Source organism: Jaculus jaculus, unplaced genomic scaffold (genome assembly GCF_020740685.1).
Source record: "Jaculus jaculus isolate mJacJac1 unplaced genomic scaffold, mJacJac1.mat.Y.cur mat_scaffold_44_1_1196519_arrow_ctg1, whole genome shotgun sequence".
In the NCBI taxonomy this organism is placed as follows: domain Eukaryota; kingdom Metazoa; phylum Chordata; class Mammalia; order Rodentia; family Dipodidae; genus Jaculus; species Jaculus jaculus.
Window position 1 is genome coordinate 180,599 of NW_025423497.1, and position 20,529 is coordinate 201,127.

A 20,529-nucleotide genomic window follows, 5' to 3' on the forward strand; every position below is an offset into this window, starting at 1 on the left:
TGTTTCTGCTTTTATTCTAGAACCATGCTGTTTTTGTCACTATGGCTTTGTAATATATCTTTAGATCAGGTATGGTGATACAACCAGAGGTGTTACTTCTGTTTATTATATGCTTGCTCATGTGAGGCATTTTACCATTTCATATGAATTTTGACATCATTTTTTTCAATCACAGTGAAGAACGATGCTGGTATTTTTATTGTTATTGTGTTAAATCTGTATATTGCTTGTGGTAGAATTGTCATTTTCACAATTTTAGTTCTACCTATCCATGAACATGGGAGGTCCTTCCATCTTCTTAAGTCCTCCTCTCCCACTTTCTTCAATGTTTTTATATTTTCATTATATAGTTCCATCACATCCTTTGTTAGTGTTATTCCAAAGTATTTCATTTTTTTGATTGCTATTGAAAATGGGACAGCCTCACTGATTTCTTTCTCTATATATTTGTCCTTTGTATATAGAAAAGCTACTGATTTTTGTACATTGCTTTTGTATCCTGCCATGTTGCTGAAGGAATTTATCACCTGTAGAAATTTTGGGATGGAGACATATATAGAATCATGCCAACTGAAAATAGGGCTAACTTTACTTCTTTCTTTCCAATTTGAATCCCTTTTATTTCCTTCTCCTGTCTTATTGTTTGGGCTAGTATTTCTAGTACTATGGTGAAGAGCAGTACTGAGTGGGCACCCCTGTTTTGTTTCCAATCTGAGTGGGAACTCTTTGAGTTTTTCTCCATTAAGAATTATTTGGGGCAGAGCCGAGAATGGGAGCCGAGCGCAGCGTCTGAACCGTACACCGATCTCCTCTCCACGCTCTCTCTCCATCTCGCTCTCGCCGCCTGCCCACCTTCCTTCCCGCCGGCCTGCGGCCACCCAGAACACCTTCCACCATGGCCACCTCAGCAAGTTCCAACTTGAACAAAGGCATCAAGCAGATGTACATGGCCCTGCCTCAAGGTGAGAAAGTCCAAGCCATGTATGTCTGGATCGATGGTACTGGAGACGGGCTGCGCTGCAAGACCCACACCCTGGACTGTGAGCCCAAGTGTGTAGAAGAGTTGCCGGAATGGAATTTTGATGGCTCTAGCACTTTCCAGTCTGAAGGCTCCAACAGTGACATGTACCTCCTCCCAGTTGGCATGTTCTGTGACCCTTTCCGCAAGGATCCCAACAAGCTGGTGTTCTGTGAAGTTTTCAAGTATAATCGGAATCCTGCCGAGACCAATTTAAGGCACACCTGTAAGCGGATCATGGATATGGTCAGCAACCAGCACCCCTGGTTTGGAATGGAGCAGGAATACACTCTCATGGGGATGGATGGGCACCCCTTTGTTTGGCCTTCCAATGGCTTCCCTGGGCCCCAAGGCCCGTATTACTGTGGCGTGGGAGCTGACAAAGCCTATGGCAGAGACATCGTGGAGGCTCACTACCGGGCCTGCTTGTATGCTGGAGTCAAGATCACAGGAACAAATGCCGAAGTCATGCCTGTCCAGTGGGAATTCCAAATTGGACCCTGTGAAGGAATCCGCATGGGAGATCACCTGTGGGTGCCCCACTTTATCTTACATCGTGTATGTGAAGACTTTGGTGTGATAGCAACCTTTGACCCTAAGCCCATTCCTGGGAACTGGAACAGTGCAGGCTGCCATACCAACTTCAGCACGAAGGCCATGCGGGAGGAGAATGGCCTGAAGTACATTGAGGAGGCCATTGAGAAACTCAGCAAGCGGCACCAGTACCACATCCGTGCCTACGATCCCAAGGGACGTTTGGACAATGCCCAGCGCCTGACTGGCTTCCACGAGACCTCCAACATCAACGACTTTTCCGCCGGTGTTGCCAACCACAGCGCCAGCATCCACATTCCCCGGTCTGTTGGCCAGGAGAAGAGGGGTTATTTCGAAGACCGGCGCCCTTCTGCCAACTGCGACCCCTTTGCAGTGACAGAGGCCATCATCTGTACGTGTCTTCTCAAGGAGACTGGCGACAAGCCCTTCCAGTACAAAAACTAAGGGGACGATGCTTCCAGTGACTGAGCCCTTCCCAGCTCTTCATCCCACTGCAACTCTCCCTCTCCCTGGTGTCTTAATTATCCTCATTACTCAAAAGTGGGATTTCAAGGTCTTTTTATTCCTCATGCCCAGTGAACCTTGCTTTTCCTTGGTCAGGATAGAGGGGTCAAGTTCTTAATCTCCATGTACCCAGCCCCCGTTTTCTTCCTTTCTAATGTGTGGGTGGGCGCAGGGAAAGGTGGTGACTGCTTCTCTCTGGAGGTGTCCTTGTCTGGTAGATGTCACCTCCGCACAAAGCAGCGTGTGAAGGAGGGGAGAACTTCCTCTAAAGGACAGCTGGAAGGGCAGGCCTGACTACTTAGGATGGCATGTCTCCTTCAATTCTTAAGATTAAACCAGTTCTCACTAGTGGAGGTTAGGAGAAGGGCAAGAACTGGGGGTTAGTTTACCTCTTGTGTTTCTCTTGCTTGGAGCCACCCACACCCTTCACAAACAGCAGCTCAGCGACAACAGATGGCTGTCCTACCTTAAGAGAAGAAAAGTTCTTTACTGCTTGGTCCTCCATTTATAACACAAAGCAACAGTAGTATTTTTATATTTAAATGTAAAAACAAAAAAATTATATAAGGGTTGTGGATATGTGTGTTTTTCTAAAGAAAACAAACATCTTGGTCACTGGGTGCCAAATGTGAGGTAAATTATTTGGTTCAAGGGTCCCCTTTGTAAGTAAAGGAAGTAGCAGTGGGGAACATAGTACTAGAAAAATTGGTTATTTGGGACTGTTCCTCATTTTACCAGGATTTCCCTGCCCATTTTTTGCAGGCGATAGGTACACATTACTTGTAGTCTCTGAGCCCCGTGTCTAACTCTAGAAGACACACACGCACTTGTCCACACGTAGGTTTAGAAGTATGAGTTGGCTGGTCAACTTTGTTACTGACAAGGGGGTGTTGGGGTTATTTTTTGGTGGGATTTTAGCATGTCACTAAAGCAGGCCTTTTGATATATTAAAATTTTTAAAGCAAAACAAGTTTTAGATTTTAATCAGATTTGTAGGGTTTCTAAGTCTAGTTTTACAGAATTGCCTGTTTGCTTCAACTGTCTTTCCATTTGCTTCTTGGTGGAGCTGGGGACAGACCTGGAGTTAAAACACTTGTAATTTTGTATCCTAGTGTCTTGTTCTCCCAGCAAAATGTTCTTGTTTGTTAAAATTCCTAGGGAGTAGTCTTTCCTATCATAATAAACATGCGCCGCCCTGTCCTCTGTGTCCTTTGCTGTTCTCTGTGGCTTGTGTGCTGTGGGTTTTCTATTCCCGAGATGACTTCTAATTGCCATGTGCAGTATGTTCAGAGTTAGATAACTCGTCATTGTAAACAAACTGGAACTGCCCAGAGCAGGGCTTATAAATCACCCTAACATTTATAAAAAAAAAAAAAAAAAAAGAATTATTTGGGCTTTAGGAGCTTTATATATAACTTTTATTGTGTTGAGATATACATATATACATATATATATATATATATATATATACACATACATACATACATACATACATACATACATATATATATATATATATATATGTACATATATACATATATATCTGACCGAGGATGAATATCTAGGATATACACAGAACTCAAAAAGTTAAATAATAAGGAAGCAAACAAGCCCATCAAAAAATGGGCTATGGAGCTAAATAGAGCATTCTCAAAGGAAGAAATACAAATGGCATATAAGCATCTAAAAAAATGTTCTACGTCACTAGTCATCAGGGAAATGCAGATTAAAACTACATTGAGATTCCACCTCACTCCTGTCAGATTGGCTACCATCATGACAACAAATGATCATAAATGTTGGTGGGGATGTGGAAAAAGAGGAACCCTTCTACACTGCTGGTGGGAATGCAATCTGGTCCAGCCATTGTGGAAATCAGTGTGGAGGTTCCTAAAACAGCTAAAGATTGATCTACCATATGACCCAGCTATAGCACTCTTAGGCATATATCCTAAGGACTCATCTCATTTCCTTAGAAGTACGTGCTCAACCATGTTTATTGCTGCTCAATTTATAATAGCTGGGAAATGGACCAGCCTAGATGTCCCTCAACTGATGAGTGGATAATGAAGATGTGGCACATTTGTACAGTGTAGTTCTACTCAGCGGTAAAGAAAAATGAAGTTATGAAATTTGCAGAAAAATGGATGGACCTGGAAAGGATTATACTAAGTGAGGTAACTCAGGGCCAGAAAGCCAAGCGCCACATGTTCTCCCTCATATGTGGATCCTAGCTACAGATGATTGGGCTTCTGCGTGAGAAGGAAAATACTTAGTAGCAGAGGCCAGTAAGTTAAAAAGGAGATATAAAGGGAAGAGAAAGGAATGGAGGAGGGTACTTAATAGGTTGGCATTGTATATATGTAAGTACAATGATTGTAATGGGGAGGTAATATGATGGAGAATGGAATTTCAAAAGGGAACATGCGGGGGACCTGAGCTTATTACCGTGGCATATTTTTTATAATCATGGAAAATGTTAATAAAAATTGTGAAAGGAAAAAAAAGAGTTTTGGAATGGAGTCTCTTGGGACTCTTACATATACAATAATGTCATCAGCAAATAGAGCTAAATTAACTTCTTCCTTTCCAAATTGTATCCCTTTTATTTCCTTCCCCTGTCTTATTGCTTGAGCTAGGACTTCCAGTTCCATATTGAAAAGCAGAGGTGAAAGAGGACAACCCTGTCTTGTTCCTTATCTTAATGGGAATTCCTCGAGTCTCTCTCCATTAATCATTACTTTACCCTCGGAGCTTTGTATATTGCCTTTATTATGTTAACATATGAACCAATCATGCCATTCTCTCCAATGTTTTTATCATGAAGTGATGTTGTATCTTGTCAAAGGCCTTTTCTGTATCTATCAAGATGATCATGTGGTTTTTGTGTTTAACCTTGTTTATGTGGTGTATTACATTGACAGATTTCCATATGTTAAACCATCCCTATGTTCCTGGGCTGAATCACACTTGGTCAAGGTGGATAATGCTTTTGATGTGTTGTTGGATTGGGTTTGTGAGGATTTTGTTCAGGATCTTTTCATCTAAGTTCATCAGGGAAATAGGCTGGTAGTTTTCTTTTCTTTGGCATCTCTGCCTGGTTTTGGAATTAGGGTGATACTAGCTTCATGAAAAGAGTTGGTTAGTTTTCCTTGTTCTCCAATTGTGTGGCACAGTTTTAGGAAGATTGGTTTGAGTTCTTCCATGAATGATAGAATTCAGCTGAGAAGCCATCTGGCCCTGGACTCTTCTCTTTGGGGAGGTGTTTTATTACTTTTGCAATCTCTATGTGTGTAATGGGTTCATTGAGGTGATTAATCTGCTCTGAGTTTAGCTTTGATAGATGGTATGCGTCCAGGAATTTATCCATCTCCTCCCCATTATCCAGTTTTGTGGAGTAGAGGTTTTTGAAATAAGTCCTGATGATTCTGCCAATTTCACTTATGTCTGTTGTGATCTCTCCTTTTTCATTTTGAATTTTGCTAATTTGAAGCTTCTCCTTTTTTTGCTTGACAAATTGGCCAAGGGTTTGTCAATCTTGTTTATTTTTTCCAAAAACCAGCTCTTTGTTTTGTCAATTGTCTTGTTTCCTTGGTTTCCAATTCATTAATTTCTGCTCTGATTTTAATTATTTCCTTCTGGAGCTCTTTGGGTTGGATTTTCTTGTTTGTCCAGTGCCTTTAGGCGGATGGTTAGGTTATTGATTATATTTCTGTCTTTTTTATGAAGGCATTGAGTGCTATGAATTTTCCCCTGAGGATCTCCTTCATTGTGTCCCATAAGTTTTCCTATGAAGTGTTCTCATTGTCATTCCATTCCAGGAATTTTTCAATTTCATTTTTTTATTTCATCCACTATCCATTTATTGTTTAAAAGTGTGCTGTTCAGTTTCCAGGTGCCATTGAGATTCTTGGTGGGTCTTTTGTTGTTGATTTCTAACAATATAGCATTGTGATATGATATCATGCAGGGAATTATGTCAGTTTTCCTATATATGTGAAGGCTGTCTTTGTGACCCATTATATGGTCTATTTTAGAGAATGTTCCATGGGCTGCTGAGAAGAATGTGTAGTCTGTCTATTTGGGATGGAAAGTTCTATAGATGTCCATTAGGTCTAAGTGATCTATAGTTTTGTTGAGCTCTCTTCCCTGATGAGTTTGTGTTTGGATGATCATTGTATTACTGATAATGGTGTATTGCAGTCCCCAGCTATGATGGTGTTGGGGTTATTTACATTTTATTGTCATGTAGGTTTTGTTTTATGAACTGTGGTGTCCCTGTGTTTGGTGCATACAGATTTGATTGTAATATCCTCTTTATGAATCGTTCCCTTAATGAGTAGGAAGTGGCCTTCTTTGTCTTTTTTGTTTATTTTTTGTTTGAAATCTATTTTTTCCAATATAAGTATAGTTACACCTGCTTATTTCTTACTCCCATTTGCTTGGAATATTGTTTTCTATCCTTTCCCCTGAGGAGGTGTCTGTCTTTAGTGGTGAGGTGGGTTTCTTGAAGTCAACAGATTGAGGGGTCTAATTTTTTTTTATCCATCCTGGTAGCTTGTGTCTCTTTTTTTTTTATTGTTACATAAATACTTTATTTTTATGCTTAAAGTTTTAAAAATAATTTAAAATTTTTATTTTATAATTATTTTTTAAAAGTGGCATACTATCTTAAAAGGAACAAAACACTGTCTTTTAAAGAAATAATCATCTTTACTAGTACTTATTGGAGTAAAACCACCAAAAGAGGGCATATTCTGCTCATTCAGGTAAGACACTTCCATTCCAAGACTACCAGCTACAGAGTGGAGGCCAGAGACAGTACCCCATAGCATGTTGGACCCTCATCTCCTTTCAATGCTCATTTGGATCGTGACTTCCGAGTCTTGAATTATCTCTTAATCTGCTTCTTCCCTTCATATCTTTACATTATTAATATACCATTTTTGTCTCTTAGTACTAACTACTGTAGAATTAAACAACAAAAATTCTAGATTCTGTTTTATACATTTTGAATTAAAATGATCAAAGAAATCTTTTATGCAGAAACATCATTTTCGTCTTTTAAATAATTCTGGTAATTTCCACAAAACTATTTCTAACTTCTGTTGCCCACATGCACAAATTTCTGCAATCTCCAAATTTTTATAGTGCTTCCTCCTCCTAAACACTGTACATATTTCCATGCTGACTTGGCTAAACAAGATAAGGGGGTTGGCAGTTTTTTCACCTTTTCTTGTTATAAAAACAAGGTCAAATTGAAGGTAACCCTGTAGCATATGTTACTGACTGATTAATTACATGCAGGTTACCTGTGCTCTTGAAATTTCACTACTCATTGCTGTTGGCCGTTTTCATACTCGATTGTTCAACACACATTTCCCCAAGGAGGAGCAGAGACTATAAACATACAACATTCTAAATCACATGATTTTGCTAACTTTAGCACTTATAGTAAAGAGTTAGTTAAAATTAAAGACAAAAAACTACTAACAAAAATTAAATTTAGGAAAAGGTTACCTGTAGATTTCACTTACATTAGAATTAATTCCTCTTTATTGGATTTTAACTGACAGCCAGGTAGACCATGACTGGTAGCTGTATACTGCTCACTTTCAAACACTCCAGTGACAGTCTCCAATAATTTTATTACTTCCAGTTTTATAATACCATACTCTGTTATTCACACTGTTTTCCATTTTCATAATGTAAACACTAAAAATTTACAACACATTTCCTTACACAGTGAGAACAGGTTTACTGGAATGTTTTTAGTTATAGCTGAAGGCAGAAACATTTACATTTTGCTTTTGTCACAGCAGTGAAAGTGGAAATTGCCTACAAAGCAACTATAATAGGAGAAGTGTGATAGTCTTGCACATGTTGATGGGATGTCTATGCATCTCTGTAGCATAATGATTTGGTACTCTTCATAGGCTTCCTGACCCCCCGCCTGACTCTCACTTTAAAGCAATAATACAAGTTTCTCTGCCACTAAAATGTAAGTATGAAATTTGTTATCAGTGTTTAATAATATATACAAATAATGAGTTGGCAAGTATCTAGTTTCAAATTAGATCCTTGAGATAAAACAAAATAAAGATCTTTGCCTTAAATGTAACTACTCAAAGCACATTTTCTCAGGCGGGAAGAAGATAACTGAAACATTCTCAATGTTCCAATTTGAAATGGTACTTGCCTCTTTCTTGAAAAAGAAAAATTGAAAGTTATATACATAAGTTTCATTTAAACTATGCAGCAAACTTTTGTTATTGTTATTGTCCCAGATCTTGTTTAATGAGGAGCTCTGTCATCAAGTCAAGTATGGTATCTCACAACTATAAGAATGATAATCACTAGCAAACGGACAGCAGCAATCAATACCATGATGGCTTTTATTTTGCATCCACACCACCACATTTGCCTTCAAAGCTGTTTGGATCTGTTGCTAAAAGCAGCTGCATTATCCAATAAGCTTTCTGATTTGTCCTGTAGTTCATCTAGTCTCTCCCCTCTTTCAATTACCTTTGTGATATGTTCTTGTATGACATCAATAACTTCATCCACCTGATTCTGAACATGCTTAATTTTATCCTTTCTAGGTCCAAATCTTGGTCCAGATGGTCCCCTTAGAAAAATGTCCTCTTCTTCATCTGAATCATCTTCCAAAAGATTTCTCCTTTCACTTTTCACAGCACCAGTGACATCATCATCATTTAGGTAGCTCTTGAACTTGGGAGGCATATTTTTTGTTCAAAAAGTACTCTTCTATTTCCCGGCAGAGTCAGTATTCACTACCTGAGGCTCTGGAGTCAGGAGCTCGCAGCGGCTCTGGGGCCGCACGCACGCACGTGCGCGAGGGCAGGCGGGAGAAGGAGCGCGAGGCTGATGGGAGCACGGGAGGTGGAGACAGTCGGTGGGCGCAGACCCCACTGCTGCTGCCGCTGCCGCAGCACCCCGCTCATCCAGCTGCTCGGTGCTCAGCTTGTGTCTCTTGATGGGTGAATTAAGGCCATTGATAGTTAGGATAATGACTGTGGGATTAGATTTGGTTCCTGTCATATTGTGATGGTAGATGTGTGTTGGTGTTCTCATGGACTTTGAAGTTTTTTGTGCCTACTGAGTTTGGTTATTGTAAACCGCTTCTCGTAGGCATTTGTGTTTGGTTGTTTGTTTCTTATCTCTGGAGAATTTCCTGAAATACTCTCTGTAGGTTTGGTTTTGTGTTCATATAGTTGTAAAGCTGAGTTTTGTCATGGAAAGTTTTTCTTTCACCATCTATTATGAGGGATCCTTTTGCTGGGGAGAGTAGTTTGGGTTGGAATCTATAGGTTCTTAGACTTTGCAGTGTTCTTTCTAGGCCCTTCTAGCTTTCAGGGTTTCCATTGAGAAGTCTGAAGTAATTCTGATGGGGTTACGATTGAATGTGGTGTGCTGTTTTTCCCTAGCTGCTTTTAGGATTTTCTCTATGGTGTCAATGTTTAGAGTCTTAACAATAATATGTCTTGGAGAATTCCTCCTTGGTCCAGTCTGTTTGGAGTTCTGTTGGCTTCTTGTATCTTTATGAGCCTTTCTTTTAAGAGACTAGAGAAGTTTTCTTCAATTATTTCATTAAATAAGTCCTCCATGCCTTTGGTCTGAAATTCTTCTCCTTCTGGTATTCCAATGATCCTGATATTGGGCCGTTTAAGTGTATCTTACAGTTCCCTCATGGTCTGTTCACAGGAACTTTTGAACTTACTGAAATTTTTATACTCTCAAACTGTTTCTTCCATCTTGTCTTCCAGATCAGAGTTTCTATCCTCTACTTGGCTGACTCTATTCTTCAGGGCTTCTAGAAAGTTTTGGACTTGTTCAATTAACTTTGCATTTCTAGTACTTTTCTAGGTATAATTTCCATCCCTCTGTTAAGCTTTTGTTTTTTTTTTTTCCACAACCTTTTCTGGTTTTCCTGATGATTCTTGGAATTCATCCTTTCACTTCTTTATGTCTTCATTTAGCATGGCCAGCTGATTTTTAAGGTCTTTTTTTTTTCACTGTCCCTCATGTCTTAACTCTCTTTGAACACCTTCCAATTTCTTATCTATGAGTTCTAGTTTAGTGATGGCAGTATCCACACGATTATCAGCCCTTTGTTGCTTTCCTGCAAGTTCTCCCAGTAGGTTGGTAAGGGTTACATTGCTCATAGCTTCAATTTGATGTTCTGATCCTAATGATTCTTGTATGTTTTGGTTAGATGTATTCATTGTGGTTGATCTAACTGTATTTTCTTGCATTTGATTTTTCATGTTATTTCTTTTGCGCTGTGGTCTGCCAATGACAGTGTATTGGCACGTAGGTGGATGGATCAGCCTGGGCTCTAGTGCATTGGGGATCTGAGGCAGCCTGATGCAGTTGTCAAACAGCCTGGGCTTTGGCTGTCACTTGCCAAAGCTGCCTATGTAGTGCCTAGCAGGGTCCCCAAAATTGCCTGAATTTGCAAGCGGTAATGTGCCAAAGCTGCCTGCATTCAAGCTAGGAGGGACACTGAGGTACCAAGCACTGAAGCAGCCCAAACTCTCACTGGTAACACTGGCACCCGGAAGCAGTCTGTGCTCCACCGCCACAGGACAATGGTGGATGACCGGCATGGCAGACAGGTAGGGGATGGCACATGAGCTGGCACAAGCAAGAGAGACAGTCTGAGTTTGCGTGGCAGTTGCTGTGGGACTGGACTCACTGGACATGCAGCAGCAGGAGCAGTAAGTGAACGAGTGGGCGGAGCAGTCTAAACTTCCACGTGCAGGGATTGATCTGTGCACAGCTGCGCTGTGGATACAGGGAGGGGTGGGCTACCCACTCCTCGGGGAATCAGGGATTCCCTGTTATTGCCATGAGTCACTGAACATGTGTACAAGATGTTTTATTATTCCACTACAAGACGTTTAAGTGTATCCCACAATTACCTCATGTTCTGTTCACAGGAACTTTTGAACTTACTGAAATTTTTGAACTCTCAAGCTGATTCTTCCATCTTGTTTTCCAGATCAGAGTTTCTATCCTCCACCCGGCTGACTGTATTCTTGAGAGCCTCTAGAGAGTTTTGGACTTGTTCAATTAAGTTTGCATTTTCTACTACTATTCTATGTATAATTTTCATCCCTCTGTCAAGCTCCCTTTTCACATCATTTTATAATTTTCTTGATGATTCTTGAAGTTCATCCTTGCATTTCTTTATGTCTTCATTTAGTATGGCCAGCTGATTTTTAAGGTCTTCTTTTTTTTCCCTCTCCCTCAAATTGATTTCAGCCTTTGCGAAGAATGAAGAAGTGACTTTGCTTTATACTTGTCACCAGCACTGGGTTTTGTCTCTTTGTTTTCTGCTTTATTTCAAAGATACAATGCAGTTACTTTTTTTTTGGCAGGGGGCAGGAGGACCCGTCCTGAAAAAAACAAGCACGGACTATATTTGCAATAGCAAAAGGTTAAGTAATTTCTTATGTATAGTTACACTTGAGCAGTACTTCATTGGAACCTCGAAGGATATTTTTCATCACTAAATTACACTTGGCAATTACTGCAGGTTGCCTGCAGATTGGGCAGTGAAACTGTGTGAGCCACAGAAGGTTGTGTGTTGTGTGTGTGTACGTTTGTGTGCATCTGTATTTCTATTCAGAAATCCTATCATATGAGGTAGCTGATTTTGTCAATTAACTAGGGTGCTGGATGATATAGAATTTTGTCAGTCAACTATGTACACACAGGTAAATACTGTTTCGTTGACAAAGGTAACTTTTTATATAGTTGCAAAATTCCATTATATTCCACTGACAAAGAAACATTAAGAACTTTGCATAGCTGTATGAAAAGCAACTAATTTTTTAAGGAATAAACATTTTAAAGTCAGCAGAACATACTGTGTCCTTGCAGAAGTTGATGTGCTGAGGAGCAGAGTTATGGGTGAGTCTTATTTTTTTTTTTTCCTTAGCTTTCCAGGCTTAAGAAATTTTTATTTCTTTTTTATAATGTTTGGAAGATAAATGAAGATTTGATATTCTTCCATTATCTAAAAAGGATAAATTATTCATGCTCAGTGTGTGAACTTATTTTGTAGCAAATGGTGTATCATAGGATTTGTTCAAATAACAGACATTTTGAGTATATGAATATACATAATCATAAACAAGAAATGTACCTTGCTGTATTTTCCAATAAGCAACCCTCCCCCCCTTTTAAGACATTAAACTAGACATCATTTAACCTTGTCTTCTTGATATGCCTGGAACTTTGTTGTGATTAACACTAACTCTTTCATTTGTGTTTCAAGAAGATGGAGAGCAAGCATTCAAAACTGTGAATACCATTAACACAGTCCTTGGGCCAATGCCCCACAGGTGACTTGGTATATAATTCATTGCTAATTATAAAATTATAAGAAATCCTTTTGAAATTTAAGCTATAGTAGAAAAATTGGCCACTTTTTGTTTTTATCAAGTCCATGGAATAAATGGATCCAAACATTTAAATATTTTTATCTTATTTTGATTTTTGCTAAATTTCTCCTTAAAACACTGAGTAGTGGTAATTATATGGAAAAACACCCTATGAGAATTGTGCCAGGCGCCTCCCTGGGCAGGTAGTGCTGTGGAAGAACCAGACTTGCTGGTTCCTCCCAAGGTGTTAAGGAGGAAGATGAGCATATAACAACTCAGAAACCTCTCCTAGCCACCAGAGAAAACCACACTGAGTCAGGAGTCTTTTCAAAGCATGAACTCACAGAAAAAAAACTCATTTTATTACTATGAGCAGTTGCCTATATAAAGTTGGGGATGAAGGTGGGGATTTTGGGGGGGGGTTGAGAGGTAAGGACCAATAGTAAACTGTAACTATTGAAATGCTAATTATAATTGCCACCAGGAGGTAGCAAGCAAGAAGCCATTAGGCATCTTGCTGAGTCCTAGCTGGCCAGAGACAGGTCGCCCAACTTTAGCTAGGCTCAGGAAGTTCCACTAGGCCTCACACCTGGGCCTTTCTAGGCTCAGGAAGTTCCACTAGGCCTCACACCTGGGCCTTTCAGCACCCAACAGAATTGGATTATCTAAGATGGTTGATATTTTTAATTTTATAGCTTTTGTATAGATCTACAAGGAAATGTTTTGTAATTTGTTTTTGTTACTAGGATCCAGTATTGTGCATCCATAGGTTAGATAATATTGTTTAGTATGATTTGCTTGCATGTCAATAACAAACCTTTTGCAGGATCCACAAATTATGACACTGAACACATTGCTGAGGCACTCTGAGCATCAAGGCGAGTGCTGACAGTACTTCTGTAGATGGGGATGTCCCGGGCTGGGTTCAAGAGCTGCTGTAAATGCCACTTCTCCATGCTCCAACAGCATGAGCTCACTCATTTTCCCAGCCCTCTGGGGCCACTGACGAGGGTGTTTGTTGTCCCAATAGTAACTGGCAGCATGGCGTACCTGCAGTGCACCTGACAGCATTAAAGCAAGGCTTTATTCTAAAACAGAATAAACTGTTCAATTAAAAATAGATTGCAGGGCTCACTTCCGGTCAAGATGGCGACCGCCTAGCTGCACTACAAACAACAAGGGGAAAAAAAGGTAAGTATTCAAGGGAACTTAGGAACTTTTTGAAGAGGGAGGGCACAGATTGGGGTAAAAGAGGGAAGCACACACCCCCGCGACCCACGCCCCGCCACCCTGCCCGCCGTGAATCGCCACATTGGGCACGGCCCGGCACCTCAGCGGCCCGGCGCCCCGTGCGCACCAAGCCCCACGTGCCCCGGGGTCCGTGCGTGCCCCACAACCCCTGCACCCCACGCCCGCGCACCCCCCGCCCCCCCCCAAGCGTGCCCCTCCCCCCCAGTGCACCCCACGCTCCCTATCCACACGCAGAGGCGCAGCCCGAGCGAACCGAAGCTTCCCGCGCCCCGGGCGACCAGGCCTGCCCCGCGCCCCCACGCCCCCCGCATGCCCCAGACCCCCTGCGCCCCACCCTGCACGCCTCGAGACACCACCCCGCCCGCCCCAACCCCCACGCGCCCCACGCTCCCTATCCACACTCAGCAGGCGCGCCCCAAGCACCCCACGCCCCGGGCGCCCAGGCGTGCCCCGCACCCCTGCACCCCCTTGCGCCCCGAGACCCCCGCGCCCCACCCCCACGCGCCTCGTGACCTCCCCCGCGTGCCCCGCCCCAGCCCCCGCTTCCCCCTCGCACCCAACACTCCCTACCCACACGTGGCAGGCGCGCTCCAAGCGCCCCAGAGCATCCCGTGCACCAGGCGCCCAGGTGTGCCCTGCGCCCCCCGCGTGCCCCGAGACCTCAGCGCCCCACCCCCGTGCTCCTCGAGCCACCAGCCCCCTGTGCGCCCCACCCCCGCCGCGCATCCAGAGTGCCCCGCGGTGTCCTGCAGCATCCCCCAGCATCCCACGCTCCACCTGACCTCAGCGTGCTCCACACCCCCTGCAAGACCCACGACCCCCTTGACCCCTCCCCGCATGACCTGCCCCTTCCCCCCGCGAGTCCAGAGCACCCCGAGGCTTCCTGCAGTGTCCTGCGCCTACCCCACGCCCACCCAAGTGCCCCGCGCTCATAGCCGTCCACCCTCCCCATGCGCTCTGCGCCCCCACCCCCACGCGCCCCGGAGCATCCGCGCCCTGAGCCCCATGTGCCCTGAAGTGCTCCCTGCCCCCCCGTGCCCCTCCCCATTGCCTCCCGCCACCCACCCTGCAGGCCCCTCGTCCCCCCGCCACACGCGGCCCGGCGCCCCCATAGTCCTCAGCGCACCCCTGCATGCCCAGGCATTCCCGTGCCCCCTGTGCCCCACCCCCACATGTCCTGTGCCCCGGGGTGCCTCAGCATACCCCGCCCCCCTCCACGTCCCGCGCCCCATGCGCGACACCCTGAACCCTCCCCCTCAAGCGCCGCCCCCCCCACGCGTCCAGAGCACTCTGTGGCATCCCTTGGCATCCCGCACCCCGGTGTACCCCCCGCGCCCCCTCCCCCCACGCGCACCCCGTGCACCCCCCACATGCCCTGTGCCCCTAGCCCCCCGCGCTTCCCACAAGCTCATCCGCGCCCCCCCGGAGCACCCCATGACCCCCCGCGCACGCCACGCTCCCCTCCGCACCCCCCAGGTGCCCCACACCCTGACGCACTCCGCACACCCCCCTGCATGCGCAACCCCCCCCGCACCAACAGCGCGCCCCTCGCCCCCTAACTGATCAGAGCGCCCCACGCCCCACGCCCCTCCAGGGCACCCCACCCTGCGCCCCCTGAGCCCTGCCACCTCCCGCACACCCCACCCTGATTGCCCAGTGCCCCGGCGCACCCCGACCCACCCCGCCGCGTGCCCCACTCACTCCATACACACCATCGCACCTCGCGCCCCCTTCTGCCCACCCGCCCACGCACCCTCTGCACATCCCGCATGGCTGTGCTCTGATCGGGCTCCCACCAGTCACTCCTGCCAGCCTGCTGCACTAAAGCTGAGACCTCCTACCTCGCCCTTGTTCTCTGATCCTGCGAGTAGACCAGCCACATGGTGCTCGGTTCGCAGGCCTGTGGAGGCCACCCCTGCCGTGAATAGGTGGCTGCCAGACCCCTGCTGCTGTGCTCACTTCACTTGCCGCCGGTCAGCTTCTGATGTGTCCTGATTCCGTACCCACATCATCTGCCTCTGCACTACAATTGCACATGCAGCAGGCCCACCCCACAGCAAGAGCCACATAAGCCCACACTGAGTCACTAGTGCCAGCACAGCTGCCATCCCCTACCTGTACATCGCCACCCAGCCCCCACTCCCCTGAGGCGGAAGAGCACAGACTGTTTACAGACCCCAGTGTACCCAGCCAGAATCTAGGCACCTTCAGGGCTTGCTACCTCAGTCCCCTTTCAAGCTCAAAGGCAGGCAGCGTAGGTGCATTACTGGGTGAGAATTCAGGCAACTTTGGTGCCCCTGCCAGGCTATAGGTAGGCGGTTTTAGCAAGACTGAGCAAAAACCCAGGCTGCTTACAACTGCCCCAGGCTGCCTTGGATTCGCATTAAGCTAGATCCCAGGCTGCTCCACCCACCTACCTGCCCATACACTGACATGGGTAGACCACAGCGCAAAAGAAATAACACGAAAAATAAAATGGAAGAAAATCCAGACAGATCACCCAGTCCAACAAGGATCACAACTAACCAAAACATAGAAGAGTGTTTAGGATCAGAACATCAAGTGGAAGCAATGAACAATTCAACCCTGAACAAACTACTGCTAGAACTGACAGGAAAGCTACAAAGGATAGATAATCGTATGGATGCTACCATCACTAAGCTAGAACAATATGATAAGACACTGGAAGGAATTCAAAGAGAGCTAAGAGAGTTGAGGGAGAGTGAAAAAAAGGAGGACCTTAAAAATCAGCTGCCCACACTAAATGAAAACATAAAGAAATGCAAGGATGATTTCCAAGAATCATCAAGAAAATCAGAAAATGAGACAAAAAGGGAGCTGGACAAAGCGATGGAACTGATACATAGGAAAGTAGTAGAAAATGCAAACTTAATTAAACAAGTCCAAAACTCACTAGAGGCTCTCAAGAATAGAGTCAGTGAAGTGGAAGATAGAAATTCTGATCTGGAATACAGGATGGAAGAAACAGTTCGAGAGTCCAAAAATTTCAGTAAGTTCTTAAGTTCCTGTGAACAGAACATGAGAGAATTGTGGGATACACTTAAACGTCCTAATATCAGAATCATTGGAATACCAGAAGGAGAAGAATTTCAGACCAAAGGCATGGAGAACATATTTAACACAATAATTGAAGAAAACTTCCCCCGTCTCTTAAAAGAAAGGCCCATCAAGATTCAAGAAGCAAACAGAACTCCTAACCGACTAGACCAAAGGAGAAATTCCCCAAGGCATATTATCATTAAGACTCTAAACATTGACACCAAGGAAAAAATCCTAAAAGCAGCTAGGGAAAAACAGCACACCACTTTCAAAGGAAACCCCATCAGAATTACTTCAGACTTCTCAATGGAAACCCTGAAAGTTAGAAGGGCCTGTAATGAAACTCTCCAAACTCTAAGAAACAATGGCTTTCAACCCAAACTACTCTACCCGGCAAAAGTCTCCCTTATAATAGATGGTGAAAGGAAAACTTTCCATGACAAAACTCAGCTCTACAATTATATGAACACAAAAGCAAACCTACAGAAAGTACTCCGGGAAATTCTCCACAGAGAAGAAACAAATAACCAAACACAAATGCCTACAAGAAGAAGATCACAGCAACCAAACCCAGAGTAGATAGAAAAAAAAAAATTAAATTCCATGAAAATGCCAACACACCTCTACCACGACAACATGACAGGGATCAAATCAAATCTCACAGTCATCAGCCTAAAATTAATGGCCTTAATTCACCCATCAAGAGACACAGGCTAACAGGTGGATCAAGAAATTAGACCCCTCAATCTGCTGCCTTCAAGAAACCCACCTTACCACTAAAGACAGAAACCTCCTCAGGGTGAAAGGGTGGAAAACAATATTCCAAGCAAATGGGAATAAGAAACAAGCAGGTGTAGCTATATTAATATCAGATAAAGTTGACTTCAAACCAAAATAACCAAAAAAGACAAAGAAGGCTACTTCCTACTGATAAAGGGAACAATCCATCAAGAGGATATTACAATCATAAATCTGTATGCACCAAACACAGGGGCACCGCAGTTCATAAAACCTACCTGACAATAAAACAGAAATAACCACCAACACAATCATAGCTGGGGACTTTAACACACCATTATCAGTAATAGACAGATCATCCAAACAGAAGCTCAACAGGGAAGTAAGAGAGCTCAACAAAACCATAGAGCACTTAGACCTAACAGACATCTACAGAACTTTCCATCCCAAATCCACAGACTACACATTCTTCTCAGCAGCCCATGGAACATTCTCTAAAATAGACCATATACTGAGTCACAAAGATAGCCTCCACATACTTAGGAAAATCGACATAATTCCCTGCATGATATCAGATCATTATGCTATAGTCCTAGAAATCAACAACAAAAAAACCAACAAGACCCCCAACGGCAACTGGAAACTGAATAGCACACTCTTAAACAATAAATGGATAGTGGATGAAATAAAAAATGAAATTGCAAAATTCCTGGAATTGAATGACAATGAGAACACATCATACCAAAACTTGTGGGACAAAATGAAGGCAGTCCTCAGGGGAAAATTCATAGCACTCAATGCCTTCATAAAAAAGACAGAAAGATCCCAAATCAATAGCCTAACCATCCACCTAAAGGCATTGGAAAAACAAGAAAAATCCAACCCAAAGAGCTCCAGAAGGAAAGAAATAATTAAAATCAGAGCAGAAATTAATGAATTGGAAACCAAGGAAACAAGGCAATTGACAAAACAAAGAGCTGGTTCTTTGAAAAAATAAAAAAGATTGACAAACCTCTGGCCAATTTGATCAAGCAAAAAAAAAGAGAGACTCCAAATTAACAAAATTCAAAATGAAAAAGGAGAGATCACAACAGACATCAGTGAAATCGGCAGAATCATCAGGACTTATTTCAAAAACCTCTACTCCACAAAACTGGAAAATGTGGAGGAGATGGATAAATTCCTGGATGCATATCATCTACCAAAGCAAAACTCAGAACAGATCAACCACCTCAATGAACCCATCACACTCATGGAGATTGAAAAAGTAATAAAAAACCTCCCAAAAAAGAAGAGTCCAGGACCAGATGGATTCCCAGCCGAATTTTATCAAACCTTCATGGAATAACTCAAACCAATCTTCTAAAACTGTGCCACACAATTGAAGAACAGGGAAAACTACCCAACTCCTTCTATGAAGCTAGTATCACCCTAATCCCAAAACCAGGCAGAGACGCCACAAGAAAAGAAAACTATCGGCCTATTTCCCTAATGAATAGACGCAAAGATCCTCAACAAAATTCTCGCAAACCGAATCCAACAACACATCAAAAGCATTATCCACCTTGACCAAGTGGGATTTATCCCAGGAACACAAGGGTGGTTCAACATATGAAAATCTGTCAATGTAATACACCACATAAACAAGCTTAAACATAAAAATCACATGATCATTTCGATAGATGCAGAAAAGGCCTTCGACAAGATACAACATCACTTCATGATCAAAACATTGAAGAGAATCGGCATGGCCGGTTCACATCTTAATATAATAAAGGCAATATACAAAGCTCCAAAGGCCCAAATAATACTTAATGGAGAGAGACTGGAGGAATTCCCATTGAGATCAGGAACAAGACAGGGATGTCCTCTCTCACCTCTGCTTTTCAATATAGTTCTGGAAGTCCTAGCCCAAGCAATAAGGCAGGAGAAGGAAAGAAAAGGGATACAATTTGGAAAGGAAGAAGTTAAGTTAGCGCTATTCGCCGATGACATGATTGTATATGTAAGAGACCCGAGAGACTCCATCCCAAAACTCCTGAAGGTGATTAACTCCTATAGCAAAGTAGCAGGATACAAAATCAATGCACAAAAATCGGAAGCATTTCTGTATGCAAATGACAAAGACACAGAAAAAGAAATAAAGGACATAGTCCCATTTGCAATAGCAACAAAAAAAATAAAATACCTTGGAATAACGTTAACCAAGGAAGTAAAAGATCTATACAACGAAAATATAAAAACTCTCAAAAAAGAAATTGAGGAGGACTTGAAATGATGGAAAGAACTCCCATGCTCCTGGATAGGCAGAACTAACATTGTGAAGATGACAATCCTACCAAAGGCAATATATAGATTTAACGCAATTCCAATTAAAATCCCTACAGTGTTCTTCACAGTGATAGAAGAAATGATCTCAAATTTCATATGGAAAGGCAGAAGGCCTCGCATATCCAAACATATCCTCAGCAAAAGAAATACCTCTGGTGGCATCACCATACCCGATATAAAGTTATACTACAAAGCCATAGTAATAAAAACAGCATGATACTGGCATAAAAACAGGAGTATAGACCAATGGAATAGACTTGAGGACCCGGATTTTGGGCCAAGCAACTATAGCTACTTGATATTCGACAAAGGCCCAAACAATATAGACTGGGAAAAAGATAGCATCTTCAACAAATGGTGCTGGACAAACTGGATAACCACATGCAGGAAACTAAAACTTGATCCACACATTTCACCATGCACAACACTCAAATCCAAATGGATCAAAGACCTCAACATAAGACCAGAAACTCGAAAACTACTGGAAGAAAATTTAGGAAGTACCTTCCATGATATAGGAATGGAAAAAGACTTCCTGAATAAAACCCCAGTGGCTCAAGTTCTTAAACAGTCACTCAACCATTGGGATCATATGAAGCTGAAGAGTTTCTTTACAGACAAGGATATAATAAGCAAAGCCAATAGAATACCCACAGAATG

At 43.2% G+C, this 20,529-nt stretch overlaps 1 protein-coding gene and 1 pseudogene across 1 annotated transcript; one reads left to right on the top strand and one right to left on the bottom strand.

The window, feature by feature from the left end:
* Positions 1–894: 894 nt before the first annotated feature.
* LOC101601010 (glutamine synthetase-like) lies at positions 895–2,017 on the top strand. The gene has a single exon (XM_012952424.2). The coding sequence runs from the start codon at positions 896–898 to the stop codon at positions 2,015–2,017; it is 1,122 nt and encodes a 373-aa protein (XP_012807878.2). The 5' UTR covers position 895.
* A 6,241-nt stretch (positions 2,018–8,258) lies between these two features.
* On the bottom strand, positions 8,259–8,847 carry LOC123457402 (annotated as a pseudogene).
* Between the last annotated feature and the right edge of the window lie 11,682 nt (positions 8,848–20,529).

Coding starts and splice junctions, on each gene's coding strand:
- LOC101601010 (XM_012952424.2), top strand. CDS start 896: ATGGCCACCTCAGCAAGTTCCAACTTGAACAAAGGCATCAAGCAGATG.